Raw genomic sequence first — 15,732 nt, 5'->3', positions numbered from 1 at the left:
GCCTTCCCAGAGCTATTTGTCCCCAGCTGTGGAGGGTGAGGGCTTGACTGTGTTAGGTCCCTCTCCCAATAAATCAAGTCTGACTGAGGCCAAAAAGGGTGGGCAGGGAGCACAGGATGTCTAGAAGACTCATTAGACAAAGGGAGGACAATTTATCCTTTCTTCAGCGACTTGCGTATCAAGGAGCGCTGTCCCCAAGGCAGACCTCCAAGCTCTCCCTGGACCATCCTGACCTCCAGTGCCGCTGGGCGTGGCCTCCAGGAAGAGGCTTGCAGAGGTCGGAGGAGGGGCCTGTCTGCACTTGATGGATGGTACTGAAGAAATGTCTGGCACTTTCTTTCCCCATGGGGGAGGTGAAACTGCAGCCACCTCTCCCCCGCATTCACATTCCTGCCTGCCTGCTCAGGAAGGGGGTGGGGTGGGTGGCCGGAGCAGGGAAAGGAGGGCCCTTAGCCCCACTGAGAGTTGTAAACTATCACTCACATTTGCTTACAGTCAGGGAACTGTGGATGGGCAGGTGGACAATTCCCACATTTCAACTGAGGTAAAAGGGGATCCCTATGTTCCCACCCCACCCTCGTTCTTCGCTCCCAGACCTCCTGGGGCAGGTGCCAGGACTGCCCATTCAGTCTGCACTCATTATATTCCTACTGTATGCTGGGCATTGGGTAATAGAGCAAATAAATAAAGGTCTCAAAGTGTAGTCCACAGATTCTGTGAGTCCCCAAGATCCTTTCAGGGATGTTGCTCAGACAGTTCAGTCATGTCCAACTCTTTGCAACCCCATGGACTGTAGCCTGCTTGGCTCTTCTGTCCATGGAATTCTCCAGGCAAGAATACTGGAGTGGGTTGCCATTTCCTTCTCCATTTCAGGGGATGGATGAGGTCAAAAAGATTTTCATGGGAATTCTCTGACAGTGCAGTGGTTAGGACTTGGTGTTTTCACTGCTGTGGCTTGGGTTCAATCCCTAGTCGAGGAAGTAGGATCCTGCAAACGGTGCAGCATTGCCAAAAAAAAAAAAAAAGTTTTTTTCCCCATAATCCTACTAATTATATATTATTTTACCTTTTTTGGCTGCACTGAGCAGCACACAGAATCTTAGTTCCCTGACCAGGGATGAAACCTGTGCCCCTGCATCAAGAGCGTGGAGTCTTAACCACTGGATTTCCAGGGAAGTTTTTTATTTACTTTATTGACTGTGTTGTTATGTGCACTGATAAGGCTGGTGTCTTAGCATAAAGCAAGGCAGTCGTTGTAATCTTCAAAAAAAAAAAAAGCCAGTTTCTCTCAAAATGTCTTTGATAAAGCAGTAAAAAATTAACATGTGATGGGTTTATTATTTTAAATGAGTTAATAAAGACTTGTTTTAATTTCTAATACAGAATATATCAATAGATATAACCCACATAAAAGCTCTTTGGGGCCCTCAGTAGTTCTTAAGGGTCTAAACAGATCCTGAGACCAACAGAGTCAGCACTGCTGGGGTCACTCATAGGCTGTTACACTGGTTCCTCAAAGTTGAAGGGAACTTTCTCACATATTAAACTGCCAGCTTGAGAAACGTCTTATTTAAAGCTGAGGGTAGAGAATATGGTTGTGTTTCCTGGCAACCCTGGCCCGAGAAAAGACACTGTCACTGAAATAAAGATTTTAATGGTCTCCACTCACAGGAGAAGCAAGGCATGCAAGCCCACAGCCCTCTGTACTTCCCTTTCTCCCCTATGTGCTGAGTGTCTTGTGTTGGGTCATGGGGGATTCGGGGTGTTTGTGGCCCATGTGGGCTAGGCCCAGATGTGGGCTTCTCCCAGCCTAGATTCCTCTTTAGTCCCTTCTCCTATTCCCACTCAGGGGGCTCTTCCCACCTCTCCCATAATAGTCACAGTGGGCACAGGGAGGGGCAGGAGGATTCAGGAATCCATATCCCAACCTGGCCTGGCCTGGGATAGGGTAGAGAGTGAGTGTGTGTGCCTACGTGTGTGTGTGCGTGTGTGTTCCCTGGGCATGACTGTGAGTTTTGGTCCCGTCCTGTGGGCTCCAAGTTCTCCCCATACCAGTCCTCTTTCAGAGGTAGTATCTGGTGTCTCCACTGGGGTCAGCACATCTGAGCTATTCAAGCCACTTCTTTGGCAATGTGGGGTTGCTGTGGACGGGCTGATGCTGGCATCTCTCTGTCATCTCCAGCCCAGGGAAGGGGGGAGTGGAAGGCCGGGAGGGGACCCAGGTCAGCCTCGGGTGCTACTCCCTCGCTCCCCCAGGAGCCAGTAGGTCCGAACTTTGCCTTTGCCCTGAAGGAAAAAAGAGGACATTGGGGTGCGGAGTGATACATCCACTTTCCCAAATGATGGGAATGGGGATGGTTGCTTGAGAAGGGGCCTGGGGGAAGGTGAGCCCTGCAGGGACCTCAAGGGGTCGTGAGGGCAGGGACTTTCTTTTCTACCTTCATTTCTACATCCCCTCGAAGCTCCAGCTCGAAACCACCAAACTCCTCCAGGACAGCCTTGGTTTCAGAAGATAAGTGGATCTTCAGGGCTGGGTAGAAGGGAGGAGAAGGGAGACGAGAGATGCAAGAGTTGGGAGCAGGAGACTGGGGGCCGTGGGGCTAGAAAGATGCTCTCCCACCTTCCTTTAGCCCTGAAAGCCTCCCAATTCAGAGTCCCACCCACTCCACATGGTGTCTGACCACACAGGGCTTGCCCTAAGAATTCCAGAGCTGTGTTATGATAGCCACTAGCCACATAACACCATGACAGCCACTAGTCACATGTGGCTGTTTAAATTGTAATTAAAATGAAATACAGTTAAAATGCAATAAATAAATAAAATACAATGCCTCAGAGGCTACCATACTGGACAACACAGCTTATAGTAGAGTGTAGAGGTCAAGGGCTCAGACACTGGAGCCTGTGCTGCCTAGCACGAACCCGAGCTTGGACACTCGGCTAGGGAAGTAATATTCACTCTCTGTGCCTCATTTTCCTTGTCTACAAAATGCTGAGAGTGACAGGACCCATCTCAAAGTTTTCCCATGTGGATTAAACTTAATGTGATTCATAGAGTATTTCAAAAGAATCTGGCACTTAGGAGGCACTGTACAATTGGTTGCTATCATCGTTTTTTAACTCAGTACCCTCATATTAGAGTTGAGGGAGCCCAGGCCTTGGAGGGGAGATTTGCGCAGGCTGCTGAGGTCAGGCCCAGGCCTCCTGACTACTGTTCCCCGCAGCCCTTCCTTGACTCCCTAGCAAACTGTAGTCTAGGTCATCTTAGTATTCCAGGGCCTGGTATTCAGTAGTTGCTCAATAAATGGTGAATTGAATTGTGTTGACTACAGCAGGAAGCAGATCAACAGGAAGGAAGCCTAAGGGAAGAGCTGGGAGCAAGCATTTATCAGGTACCCATTGTGTTCCGGGGGTTGTGCTGTGTTTTTTTATAACCCCAAGACATCATCATTTTAAAGATAAACAGCTGAAGCTCAGACAAGCTGAACAACAATTACGTGCTAGTCATGTTATATGACTTTCTCAAATAACTCTTCTGAGGTAGATGTTTAATTCTCATTTTCCAGATAAGGAAAACAGGGGTTCAGGGAGGTGTAGCAAGTTGACATGAAACATCAGTTGTAGAACTGAGATTCACACCAAGTGGAATGCTCTGAAGCCCTCTTAACCACACCCAAGAGGGCCCTAACGGTAAGATTCCTGCTGGAAACTGTCAGAGGTTAGTCTGGAAAGACTTCAGTCATTTGGCAAAGGGGGCAGCTGGGACCTGCGTCTCTGATTAGACTCAAGGTGACCTGGCCAGGTTGAACCCTTATGAGAAGGCAACTCGGGAAGAGAGAGAACAGGGAGTAGAAGGCATCAGCCGCCAGGCGGGCAACGACAGCTCCCCTGCCCTCCCTGCCCCACCCAGGGGACCCAGAGTACCTTCCCCATTAGACTCCATTCGTGAGGCAGTGTTGACTGTGTCCCCAAAGAGACAGTACCGGGGCATCTTCAGCCCCACCACGCCGGCACACACGGGTCCTGAGGGAGAGGAAGCACACCAGTTCAGGGGAGTAGGTGGGGGGAATGGAGGGTGACCTGGGTGAGGCTAGGGTAGGGTGCCCCAGGAGAGGCAGCAGGTGGGATCTGCGGTCGGTGGGAGCCCAGGGGTGTGTGTGGGCGGAGGTGTAGGTGTATGCGCGTGTGTAGGGAGAGCTGGAGAGAGCTACGGCTGGTCTCCCATCTTTGGGCGGCCTCACCCGTGTGGATGCCGATGCGCAGGCGCAGCTGCTCCTGGGGCCGGTGGCGGATGCGGAAGGAGCGGACCGCGTCCAGCAGCGCCAGGGCCATGCGGGCCACCTCGCGGGCGTGCAGCCTCCCGTTCCGCACCGGGAGCCCGGACACCACCATGTAGGCGTCACCGATGGTCTCCACCTGTGAGGGTCGTGAGAGAGTGCAGGACCTGAGGGCTCCAACTTTCTCTTTCCAGTGTGGGCCGTCACCCAGAGGGCACTGTCTTCTAGTCCACCCTCTACCAGCCGTTGTGTGTGCCCGGTTTTTCTGGCGGTTCCTGGGTCTCCCCGTGACACCTCCTCGTGAGACTGTCTTTGCCCATGTCCCTTGGTCTTCTCTCTTTTTTTTTCCAGTTCTACCTGTTTATTGCTACCAACCCATCTCCCGCCACCCCCCCTCATGCGCGCATGCTCAGTCATGTGACCCCATGGACTGCAGCCCACTAGGCTCCTCCGTCCATGGACTTCTCCAGGCAAGAATACTAGAGTGGGTTGCCATTTCCCTCTTCAGGGTAGTCTTCTCTCTTAAGGCTCGATGTCATTCTACCCTTCACTTTTCTGTAACCCTGTCCACAACTGTCTGTCCCTTCCCATCTTTACTCACCTTGTATACGTCAAAATTGTCTATGACAGCATCAAAGCAAGTGTACAGGTCATTGAGCAGGGTCACCACCTGGAAGAAAAGAGAATCCACAAGGGGTGAGGCATAAGGGACCCCACCTGGGCTCAGGTGGAAAATGTAGACCCAGAAGGCAGACCTGTGAGATGGAGATGAGAAGCCAGCACACCTGGCTGCTCTCACATCTGTAGCTGTGCCTGACTCACCTGCATGGGCGTGCTCTCTGCTGATAGGGCTGTGAAACCCACGATGTCACTGAAGTAGATGGTGACGCTGTCAAAGGCTTCGGCCTGGACCGTCTCCCCACGCTTCAGCTGCTCAGCCACTGAGCTGAGGGGTCAGGGACAGGGGCAGGATCAGAAGATGAGCCGGGCCCAGGGCAGGGCTGACGGGGGCACCAAGCACGGGCACTCACTGAGGCAGAATCTGGTAGAGCAGGGCCTCGGCCTTGCGCTTCTCCTCCAGGTAGGCCTGGGTCCGCTCCTCCACCAGCTCCTCCAGGTTGTTGGCGTACTGCTCCATGCGTGACAGCAGGTTGTCCAGGATGTTGCTGCTGTTCTCCCTGGGGAGGGGGGTGGTAGAGGGGGTGGTGATGAGAGGGGAGCAGCATGCCCAACCCTGCAGTGCCCACCCCAGGCTCTCACCCTACCCAGACTTAAGTTAGCTTATACCGCAGCAGAGTCCCTGGAGACGTTCAAGGTTGGAGGGCACAGCAGGATGGGAGTGCAGGGGAAGAGGGTAGGAAGAAAGTCCAACTCAGCCCTGAGTCCCCCACGGTCAAATCTGAAGCTTCAGATGTATTGGCTCTTTTGCTCATTTTGTTGAACACAAGTAGGCTAGAAGGAGGTGGAGGAGATAGAGGGCATCCCAGGTGGTGCTAGTGATAAAGAACCTGTGTCCTAATGCAGGAGACCCAGGAGATGAGGGTTCGATCCCTGGGTCGGGAAGATGCCCTGGAGGAGGGCATGGCAACCCACTCCAGTATTCTTGCCTAGGAAATCCCATGGACCGAGGAGCCTGGCAGGCTGTATAGTCCATAGTGTCTCAAAGAGTCAGACACGACTGAAGTGACTTAGCACACATGCACACAGAGGAGGTAGAGAGGAACAGGGATCGATTGAGAAGAGAGTGAGGGCACAGACTAGCTAAGGGGTGTGCCTAGCAGAACTGGCCCCCATAGAGCACACTGGGAAAGGGGATCAAAGGATGGGTGGGAGCTCCCAGGGGGGACAGAGAGGCAAAGGGAGGAGGTGGAAGGCCATTTACTCTGCTTACCAGTGAAGACTGTGGAGAAGGGGCCAGGGAGGAGACTGGTATGAAAAGTGGGTGGCTGTGGGGACAACAGGGTCCTCCAGTATTCACAAAGGGGGCTGCGGGACTGTGGTGGGCTGGAGCAGGCTATGTCTGGGGGGCTGTGCGTGGGCTCTGCCACCACAGGGATAAGACTTAAGCGTGGGATACATGGTGGCTGCTGTGGGTGGAGGAGGCTGAGACAGCCCAGGGCTAACGCCAGCAACCTGTTAAATTTTCGCAACATCAGGCGGATCTGCTGGAAGGGCGGCCGCTCCTGTGGGTCCTCGGCCCAGCAGCGCTGCATCAACTGCCCCAGTTCCTCCAGGTGACTCTGCAGGACCAGGGAGGGCCGGAAGGGGGGCTGCTCGCCCCGAGTCACACGCTCAATGATCTCTGTGTGGTGGGGGAGAGAGGGTGAGAGATGGGTACAGCCAGGGGCCTGTTGAGTAACGAGGTGGGGAAGCCCAGGACCAGGGCAAGGGCCAGGGAAGCCCCACAGGGACCTGAGCCAACGGTGCTCAGGGTCACTGGCCACAGTGGGGGAGAAGGGGGCAGCGTTTCCAGGGTTCCCTCTCTCTGGAGCTAGGCTCAGTGGAGTGTGGCGGCATTAGGGGAAAGTGTGGTCCTCTCACCTTTGGGACTGAGGTCCAAACCTTCCACGTGGAAGGCGCCGCTCCTCAAGGCAATCTCCTGAAGGATGATCCCAAAGCTGTACACATCACCAGCCTGGGAACCCCGGGCAGGGGGCGAGGCCATTCGCAGGAGCTCAGGGGCTGTCCACAACTTTTCTGTGGGTCAGAGGTCAGGAGTCACAGGGTGAAGGGCCCAAAGCTAAGGGGTGACGGGAAACAAGGATGTGGCTGGGCTGATCTGGAGACAAAACAGGGGGTGCTAGAGCTAGAAGGGGCTTGAGATGACTTCATCTGACTCAGCTTTCTACTGATAATGAATTGAACTGGGAGTCAGGAAAGGTGGACCTGAGCCCATCATAGGCCAGGGCATCAGTCTCCCCATTGGGTTGTGCTTGCCGTAGGGGTTAAGGGTCAGAGTCATGTGGGGCTCACTGGCATAGAGGGTGTGTCCTTGCTCTGGCTCTGGATCCCTGAAGCTCTCCAGCCCGTAGTCAGTGATCTTGAGCACAAAGCGCCCGTCTACCACGCAGTTGGATGACTTGAGGTTCCCATGGGAGCAAATGGCTCCATTGTGTAAGAACAGCATACCCTGAGAAGTTCCGGGAGGCAGGGGTCTGAGTGGGACCTCCAACCAGGGCCAGAGAAGAGGCCTGCCTGGCCCCTCGCCCCACACCCAGTGTGCTCTACCCGACCTACCTTGACAATGTCATTGGTGAGCGAGTACCGGAACATCCAGTCCAGGGTGATGCTCTCATTCTCCAGGATGTCCTGCAGGGCAGTGAGAGTCAGCCCTGTACCCTGCACGCGCCCCCAGGAGGAGGAGTGCAGGGGTCCCGCTGACATAAACTGGCAGAACGGAACAAAGCTTCTATTTACTCTAGTGCCACCATCCTCCCCCACTTCCATTTTACAGATGGGGAAAATAAAGGTCAGAAAAAGGAGAGGCTTGCCCTTATGGTCAGTCAAGGGCGGACTCAGGGCTGGACCCAGGTGCCCTGACATTCCCTTGTCACCCTTACCTGGAGGCTCCCACGGGGACAGTACTCTGTGAGGATACAGATGTTGGGGGGATCAGTGCAGGCTCCCACAAACCTGGTCAAGTGTTCATTTTGTACATCCCGCATCTGCAGGTGAGAGCCAGCATCAGAGCCTGGCAAAGACCTCACTCCTCACCAAATTGCCCCTACCCTCAGGGAACCCTCACTCTTCCTAAATCCCTATGTATTCTCTCCAGACATTCTGTGAGCTTCCCGTGATTCTCACCCACTCCTGTTCAAAAGAACCTGTCCCCAGAATCTGCTCCCTCCTCCCTCTGCTTCCTAAGACCATCCAGCGGAGCCCCTAGGAAATCTCCAGGAGCCCTTCTCCCATCTGTGATTCTACTCACAAAGTGCAAGGGCCCCTCCCACGGCTCTAGGGCCCACCCTTTCCTAGTATACTCTGAGGTCCCTCCATGCTGCTTCTGTGGGCCAACCTCCCCGTATCCCCAGATTCTTCCCCAGGCCACTGCCTCCCTCCCTCCGCACATTACATGCTTCAGCTCAAACAGGACTTCCCGTGTCAGCTCAATGCGTTTCCGGTTCACACGTTTCACAGCCACGAGGTTGCCCTGAGCAAGGAGTGGAGGTGGTCACTGTGAGGAAAGAGCCCAGCACTGGGAACCCCACCGCTCTGACAGCCCACCGCTGCCCTAAGACTCTCCCCAGTCCTTCATCAGAGCATAGCCCTGCCCTATCTGGACGACCAGTGGTCTTACCCAGACTTACCTTATAATACGCTGTCTTGGCAAAGATTTGCAATTGGCCCTCTGTGGTCAGTAGGGAGCCATAATTGGAGCCTCTCTGAAGGGGTGGAGTGCAGGAGGGATGGTCAGCCAGGGGGCCTAGTTCTCCATCCTGGCCATCTGAGCGCTGCTTTTCACTGCCCTGCCTTATCTTTGTGTCACCCTGCCTCGTCCTGTCACCCTACGTCAATGTGGGGAATTTCAGCTCATCCTGAAATCCTTTCCTCATTTATTCACTTTTTAGAAAACAAAATGTATTGGAGTGTAGTTGCGTTACAGTGTTACATCGGTCTCTGCAGCACAGCAAAGTGAATCAAATGTAGGTACGCATCTCTCCCTTCTTTTTTAGATTTCTTTCCCATTTAGGTCACCACAGAGCATTGACTAGAAGTTCCCTGTGTTAGACAGGAGGTTCTCATTATTTACTTAAAAAAAAATGTACTTTCACATATGCTATCACTGACCTGTGAGGGAGGCTCTGTGGATGTAATCATTATCTGAGATGGTCTCAGAGAGGGTATGTGACTTGCCCAAGGTCACATAACAAGTGAAGGCAGAGCTGGGACGAGAACCTTGCTCTCTACCCTAACTCGTCAGTTGCTGCCCCCAGCTCAGCCCCCTTCACCCCAGTAGTGGAGCTCTTACCCCGCTCAGGGTCAGCCGGCTGCCTGCACTGCGCAGATGCCTCTCCAGGCTACTGGGCTGCAGGTCCTCCCAGCGCACACGCCACAGCTCTGAGGCCAGTTCCTTCTCCAGCTGCATCTTCCTGGGGCACGAAACCTGCACCTGAGCCCACGTCTGAGCCCCTGACCCAGGGCGGGGGTACTCAGCAGCCCCTCCTCAGAGCCCTGGGATCTCTGCAGGAGCTGAGAGATGGGTGGGGCAGTTACAGCCTCTCGGCTCCGAGTCAGGAGGCTTGGGTGAAACTCTGCCTCACTGGGGACCTTGAGCTAGTCATTTCATTTCTCTGAGTCTCATATTCACGTCTAAATGTCCTCATGTGGAAACTGGGGATCTTGACGTTTACTTCAAAGCATTGTTATAAGAGTGAAAAGAAAGGTGTGTGGAAGTGCCTGGCACACAATTTATGCTCAGCCAGCCCTGATTTTCTTCTCTCCCTCCTTGTTTCCCTCTGTCATCAACTTTTCCTGCACCTGTCAGCCTCCCACCAGAAGGCTGGAGTGAGTCTTCCTTATCTCTCTCCTCTGCTCTGGGTTCAGCCCCTGGTACATGGCCGACCCATCATCCTTGCTCAGCTGATATGGGTCCAACACATTGCTTCCCATCTGGTCTGTACAAACAGGGAGGGAGGATAGACCAGCCTCAGCCCAGAACCCACATCCTATGATGCTCCAACAGATCTGCTCCTTCTTGGATCTCCCAGATTCCCCTTGACCACTCCTATCTCTGGTCCCTCCTTAAGTCTCCTGCATTGCCAGGAGGGTTCTTTACCACTAGCACCACCTGGGAAGCCCTTTCCCCTCCTTCTTCATTCTAGCGCTTTTAAGTCTCTTTTCTCCCCCATCTCCCTGGGCCTTGCTATGCTGTCCCTACACCCCTCCCTCTCCACTCTGGGTCCCTGCCACCTCCTCTCCTACTAGTTCTCCGGGCCTTCCAGCCTCAGTCACCACCCTCATCCCCAGGCTCACCTGTATATGAAGAAGGAGATGATCAGGATGCTGAGAAGGGAGAGGCTCCCCACCAAAGCCAGCACCTCCAGGGTGGAGAAGTGGTCTACAGAGGAGCACCGAGTTGCAGCAAGAGAGATGTGAGATAGACATTGGACAGGAGAAAGAAGAACATATATATATATATATATATATTTTTTTTTTTTTTTGTCGCACTGCATGGCGTGCAGGCTCCTCTCCTGACTGGGATTTGAACCCATGCCTAAAGTGGAAGCATGGAGTCCTAATCACTGGACTGCCAGGGAAGTCCCAGCACTTTTTAATCATTGAACTCAGATGGTGGACGAAGGGACAGAAAAGGCAGGCAGAGTTTCTGCGGGAAACCCTCAGTGCCAGAGAGCAGCACCTATTCGACTCCCTGAACAGGAAGCATGCAGTGTCTCCAGAATGGAGACCAGGAAGGCAAGGGGCAGTCAGTCACCTTGGTTGCAGGCTGGGTCCTCGTTGTCAAAGCCACACTTGGGGACATCGGGAGGTGGATACCCCAGGGGCCAGTTCAGTTTGCACCCTGACATGGTCACCAGTTCTTGGGAAGTCCCATTGAAGTTCAGAACAACCTGTGCGGGGGCAGGAGTGGTGGGTGGGCAAGGGGCCTTGGGGAGGCCTCCTGTCCAGGGTAGCAGTCCTCCCCCTCACTTACCCCGTCTCCGCTGCCAGAGACTGCGTCTGCACTGTCAACAGCTCACTGAACCCCTGGCATGACTGGATACAGAGATCCTGATACCCACGCCCCATGTTATCAGAATGGACAAACTTGAAAGTGACTTAAGGCTTTTATATTCTATATAGAATCACAGGCCCACACTCAGGAAGTTTGTAATCTGGGATTGAAGCACCCAGAAAATAGAAAAAGGCAGTGTTTTCAGTCCACATTCCCAGGCCTAAACCATATACTCTTCCTTCTGAATATAGTCTGTCTCTGCTGGAAGGGGATCCTGCCTACCTTCAGAGACATGGGGCTTGCTGAGGGCAGGGCTGTGATCCCTTCTTACACATGGGGCTCCCCAAGGACAACACCTGAATCCCTATCATTCTGGTTGTTCCTCCAGGTTGGCTGGAACGCTTTTATCCAGGGTTCGCTCTTATGCAGGGAGGTGGGAAGGTGAGATGTCACTCCCAGTTGGCACTGCCTTCTTGGGGGGCACAACCTTACCCTGAAGGCGCCAGTGTCAGGATCCATATCCCAGAGGGAGAAGTCGGTCTCCCGGTCTCCATTGCTGTCCATTGTCAGGTATCCTGTCACACCTGGGGGTATGGAGGATGATGGCTGTGTTTTGAGAGTGGAAGTTCAGGGACTCCAGACCTCATCTCCATCTTTTGATCTGGTCTGTCTTGCCCTCCGAATATATATATGTATATATATAATAAAAGAGACAGACATGTCATCAGCAGGAATGATTAGTGTTGGGCACTTAAGAAGACTTCTTGATGACTCTAGGGAGATGGGGAAGAAAGCCTAAAGGCAGCTTGGAGGAGAGGAAGAGACGTGTGTGTAAGTGACTACCTGCACTGCAGGCCTAGAGGCTTCCTGTTGCCTCCTGCCTGGGGCCCCAGGGTAGCCTATTCCTGCCACCTGCAGTCCCTGACCTTGGAAGCTTCGGTTCCACATCCGCTGAGTGATGCCCTCCCCATCGGTGACAGCTCCCCCGTGTGCTAGAGTCTCCGTCACCGCCTGGATGTAGAGCAGGAGCCCATCGTGGAAGGACGCTGGGATGGTGTTCACCTGCAGGGGCAGGTAGAGCTGGGCTGGTGGGGGAAGTATGAGGGGTGCAGAGTGGGGTGATGTGGGGCAGGGAATGGGAGGTAATGGGAACTTGGAAGAGGATGGGCGAAAACAACCTCACCCATGTATGGACAGAGAGATTTCACTACTTAGAAGACACATCTGTGTACACCTGCTAGGCACATGGGGCAGGACATATCAGCCTCATTTTGCTGATACAGATTTGAGGTTCAGAGGTTGAACAATCGCCAGGGCCGCCCACCATCATCAGGAGAGACAAGGGAGCAAAGGGAAGGGAAAGAAGGGCAGGCCTGGGAAGAGGAGGGAGGCTGAGAAAGCAGGGCAGAGACCAGCAGAGGGCTGTGGAGTGGAGATTCGGGGCCCATATCACCCAGGACCCCCTCCTACCAGGCCATCCTCCATGGTGAAGTTGAACTGCTCAAGGGCCAAGCGTTTTAGCTTCTGTAGGAATTCCAAGTACTCGGGATTATCCGGCTCTTTATATGTAATGATTTTGGCAGCCTAAAGAGGAGTCAGGGGAGAGGGGAGAGCAGGTTGGATGCTGACTCTGGTCCTCCCTGTACCCTGAGTGCCCACCTCCCAGAGTGGCACCTCTGCTTAGCTCAAGGTCAGATTGGACCTCATGTCCTGCATGAGGTGCTGCCTGCATCAAAGCAGGGAATGAACTGGGATGGCATTTCTAAGTCCTGATGGTCGTCGGGATGTGAACATTATCCCGCCTCAATGGCATTCTCTCATATTTTTAGCCTCCTAGTTCTGAAGTCCTCCGACCCTCTATGTACCTCTGGCCCCAGCCCCCTGCCCTTCTGTCACCTAACTCCCTACGAGAATCAATAATTTCTTTTCTGGAATCCTTTCAGACACTGAGGCACCCAGGACCCGGAAAAGATGTGCAGCAACCCAGAGCCCCACGGCTTGGGCTTCCAAGCTGGACCCTCACCCGAAAGGCCTGGTGGGCACTGACATCCTGCCCATCTCCTCTCTCCCAGGGCCTGCGGGGAGCAAGGCCGTGTGCACCTTGCAGGCTTTGCCCAAAGAGGTCCAGGTGGAAGAAAACATAGTCGTCCCCACTCAGGCCAGCTTCCAGGGCCAGAAGCATGAGGGCTCTGAAGGTATCCGGCGAGCTGCAGATGTAGATAACTGGGGAGAGAGAGAAGCCAGGGAAGCCAGGGTGTCAGGGAGTGGAGGAGAAACTGAAGCTGGCGGGCCCAGGCGAGGAAGTTCAGAGACCCTTCGGTGGTTAAGTGGAACTCTGGGCTCAGTCTAGGCTAAGCAGGAGAAAGCCGAGGGAGAAGGTGGTGGGAGGGGGAGGAGGAAGGAGGCCAGATAGGGAGAGCAGGAATGGTGGAGCTGAAGGTGGGGAAGGTGAGGTGTGGGGCAGGGAGAGCAGAGGAGGGCCAGCTGGAGGGGGGACGGGAAGAGGAGAGGGCATATGGGAGCTCCGGGAGGAGAAGCTGGAGCAGGGAAGGAGGCTGCTGGGAAAAGACGGAAAATGGGGAGAAAAAGAGGGCTAGGAATTAAGCCCGGGCCCCACTAAGTGTCAGGGTGGTAGGTGGAGGCCTTTTTTACCTCTGTTAACTCCGGAGGAATGGTGGGAAGGAGGCGAGGGAGTAGGGAGGTGAGAATACAGGCGAGGTTAGGAAGAAGAGAGGGGCCATGGAGAAAGACAGGGAAATAGAAACTCAGAGGTGGACAGGGCGGAGGAGGCCGAGGCAGGAATGAAGGGCCCAGAGGAGGAGACATTTGGTGCCGACAGGAGAGAGGTCAAGTCCCGGGGAAGGCCCGGAGGCAAAGCGGCCAGGCGGGTGTGCCCTGCCTCTCACCTCGGCCTTTACGCCGCACGGTGCGCAGCAGCATGGTGTAGTGGTCGCGGTCTCCCTCGGCGAATTCCAGGTGGTCCACCGTGATGTTGAGGCGGTCGCGAACCCGCATGTACAGCCCCTCCACCACGAAGAAGCAGGGCTGGTCGTCACCCGGCTGGTAGGCGTAGAGCACGAGCGCCTGGCGCTCCCAGCCCAGCCGTCGGTGCAGCGCCGCCACGAAGTCGCCCAGCTTGGCGTGGCTGGGTCCCGCGCGGGTGGTCAGCGCGTACTCGTCCTTGGCTCCGAAGCCCACGGCTGGGGCGCCGGCGGTCAGCAGCGGCACCCGCCAGTGCGCGGTGAAGCGGCCCACGGGGGCGGCGGCGTACACGCAGCCAGGGCCCAGGAACACCGCGGGGCTGTGCTCCCACTTGAGGTCCACGGCGGCCAGGGGCGCGGCGGTGTCGGAGCAGACGCCCAGCGCGCTCTCACTGCTGCCCAGCACCGTGCGGACTGTCCAGCCCGGCAGCAGGTCCGGCCGCGCCTTCACCCGGGCCAGGGCCAGCTCCACCGCCGGTCCCACGCGCGCCCAAGACCACGGGTACGAGGTGTTGGTCAGAGGCAGCACCACGGCCACCGTCAGGTTGCCAGCGTAGCTGCCCGGGAGCAGCAGCAACGGCGGCAGGAGCAGAAGCAGGCGCAGGCGGGCGCCGGAGGGGCGCCCCGGGCGCGGCATGGCCTCAGCGGGCACCGTGGTGGGCGAGCGCTCTCACCATGGCCTCAAGCGTCCACTCCGGCTGAGCGGCCGGTACTGGGCACCGGGAGCGCCCCTGTGGGAGGGAGGAGGGGCGGAGCGGGGGCGCTCACCCCGGAGCACGCTGCCCCCTCTAGCTGCGACAGTCCGCGCCGGGAGCGCCAGGGGCGCGCGACCTAGGGGTGTGCCCAGGGCTCTGCGGAGCAGGTGGGTGCGAGGAGAGCGCGGGGGCAGAGAGGACCCGAGTGTGAACCGCAGGGTATGTGTGTGTGCGTGTTAGGAGAGAGAAAAAGAGAGCGCGAGTGAGCGCTCGGTGGAGAAGGATGGGAGAGAGGGCGCCAGGGAAGAAAAGGGGAGTGTGAGTGTTTGTATGTGTGCGTGAGCGCTTGGCCCAGGGAGTGTGCCAGAAGGGGCGTCCGGCCGGCCCAAGTCTCCGACAGTCCGGGGGGAACTGGGGAGGACCCAAGCCAAGCTCCGAACCCTCCCTCCCGGTCGCTTCCCCTCCCAGACTCCGAGACCGCAGAACCAAGCCTGGATCTTTAACTCCTTCCTCCCCGCCCCGAAGTCGTGGACTCTCCCGAGCCTCTCAACCCGCGCGGCTTCCTCTAGATCCTCTTCCCGCTTCTCGGCAGGCCAAAAGTGTTTCTCCTCCGAGAAGTGGTACTCGCAGAAGGGGCTCCCTCACGGGGATGCGAAGAACAGAGATGTATGGAAGTAACAGAGTGCCTCTTGCGCCCCACCTTGTCCCTCTCCTCCTACCTGGCTCCGTCTCGGGAAGAAAGAGAGGTGCAGGTTTGGGATCTTAGCCGGAAAAGGTGTGAGTGTTTGGTTGCTGTCAGGTTGTGGGGCAGGAGGGTGACGGTTTTTGGAAAAGAAATTAAAGTAGTTGAATCCAGGGTCCCGTGACCACTCTATCTAGGATGTCACCCACCCCCCGGCTTCCAGACTGAGCGGATTAGTGGAGGAAAAGGACCAGGTGGAAGGACGGAGTTAACTCTTTAGTTCCCAAAAGGCCGTAGGAACGGGAGGGAGAGCTGGTGGGTGGCCGCTGAAACGAAGAGATGTGACCTCAGGGCTGCTACGGGCTTGTGCGTTTTGTCTTAAAGAGGATTATTAAAGTGAGATTTGTCGGGACGGTGGCAGACA

At 55.5% G+C, this 15,732-nt stretch overlaps 1 protein-coding gene across 1 annotated transcript; it reads right to left on the bottom strand.

Annotated features, from left to right (window-relative positions):
• Nucleotides 1–1,165: 1,165 nt before the first annotated feature.
• NPR1 (natriuretic peptide receptor 1) lies at nt 1,166–15,099 on the bottom strand. The gene is made up of 22 exons (XM_069574912.1): nt 13,857–15,099; nt 12,974–13,173; nt 12,421–12,534; nt 11,877–12,012; nt 11,443–11,534; nt 10,711–10,846; nt 10,251–10,335; nt 9,247–9,367; nt 8,585–8,659; nt 8,350–8,427; nt 7,838–7,942; nt 7,515–7,586; nt 7,251–7,407; nt 6,819–6,974; nt 6,411–6,579; nt 5,309–5,455; nt 5,100–5,223; nt 4,879–4,947; nt 4,242–4,416; nt 3,925–4,023; nt 2,439–2,530; nt 1,166–2,286 (listed from the first exon to the last, which is right to left on the bottom strand). The coding sequence occupies exons 1-22, from the start codon at nt 14,566–14,568 to the stop codon at nt 2,224–2,226; spliced, it is 3,177 nt and encodes a 1,058-aa protein (XP_069431013.1). The 5' UTR covers nt 14,569–15,099; the 3' UTR covers nt 1,166–2,223.
• Nucleotides 15,100–15,732: the final 633 nt, after the last annotated feature.

The sequence above is a fragment of the Ovis canadensis genome, chromosome 1 (genome assembly GCF_042477335.2).
Source record: "Ovis canadensis isolate MfBH-ARS-UI-01 breed Bighorn chromosome 1, ARS-UI_OviCan_v2, whole genome shotgun sequence".
Taxonomy (NCBI): Eukaryota; Metazoa; Chordata; class Mammalia; order Artiodactyla; family Bovidae; genus Ovis; species Ovis canadensis.
The sequence above is the reverse complement of the archived record's forward strand: the minus strand, read 5'-3'. Positions and strand labels throughout refer to the sequence as shown.

Coding starts and splice junctions, on each gene's coding strand:
- NPR1 (XM_069574912.1), bottom strand. CDS start 14,568: ATGCCGCGCCCGGGGCGCCCCTCCGGCGCCCGCCTGCGCCTGCTTCTG. Junction 5,224..5,308: donor CTCTACCAGATTCTGCCTCA/GTGAGTGCCCGT, acceptor CTGACCCCTCAG/CTCAGTGGCTGAGCAGCTGA. Junction 4,024..4,241: donor GCGCATCGGCATCCACACGG/GTGAGGCCGCCC, acceptor CCTCTCCCTCAG/GACCCGTGTGTGCCGGCGTG.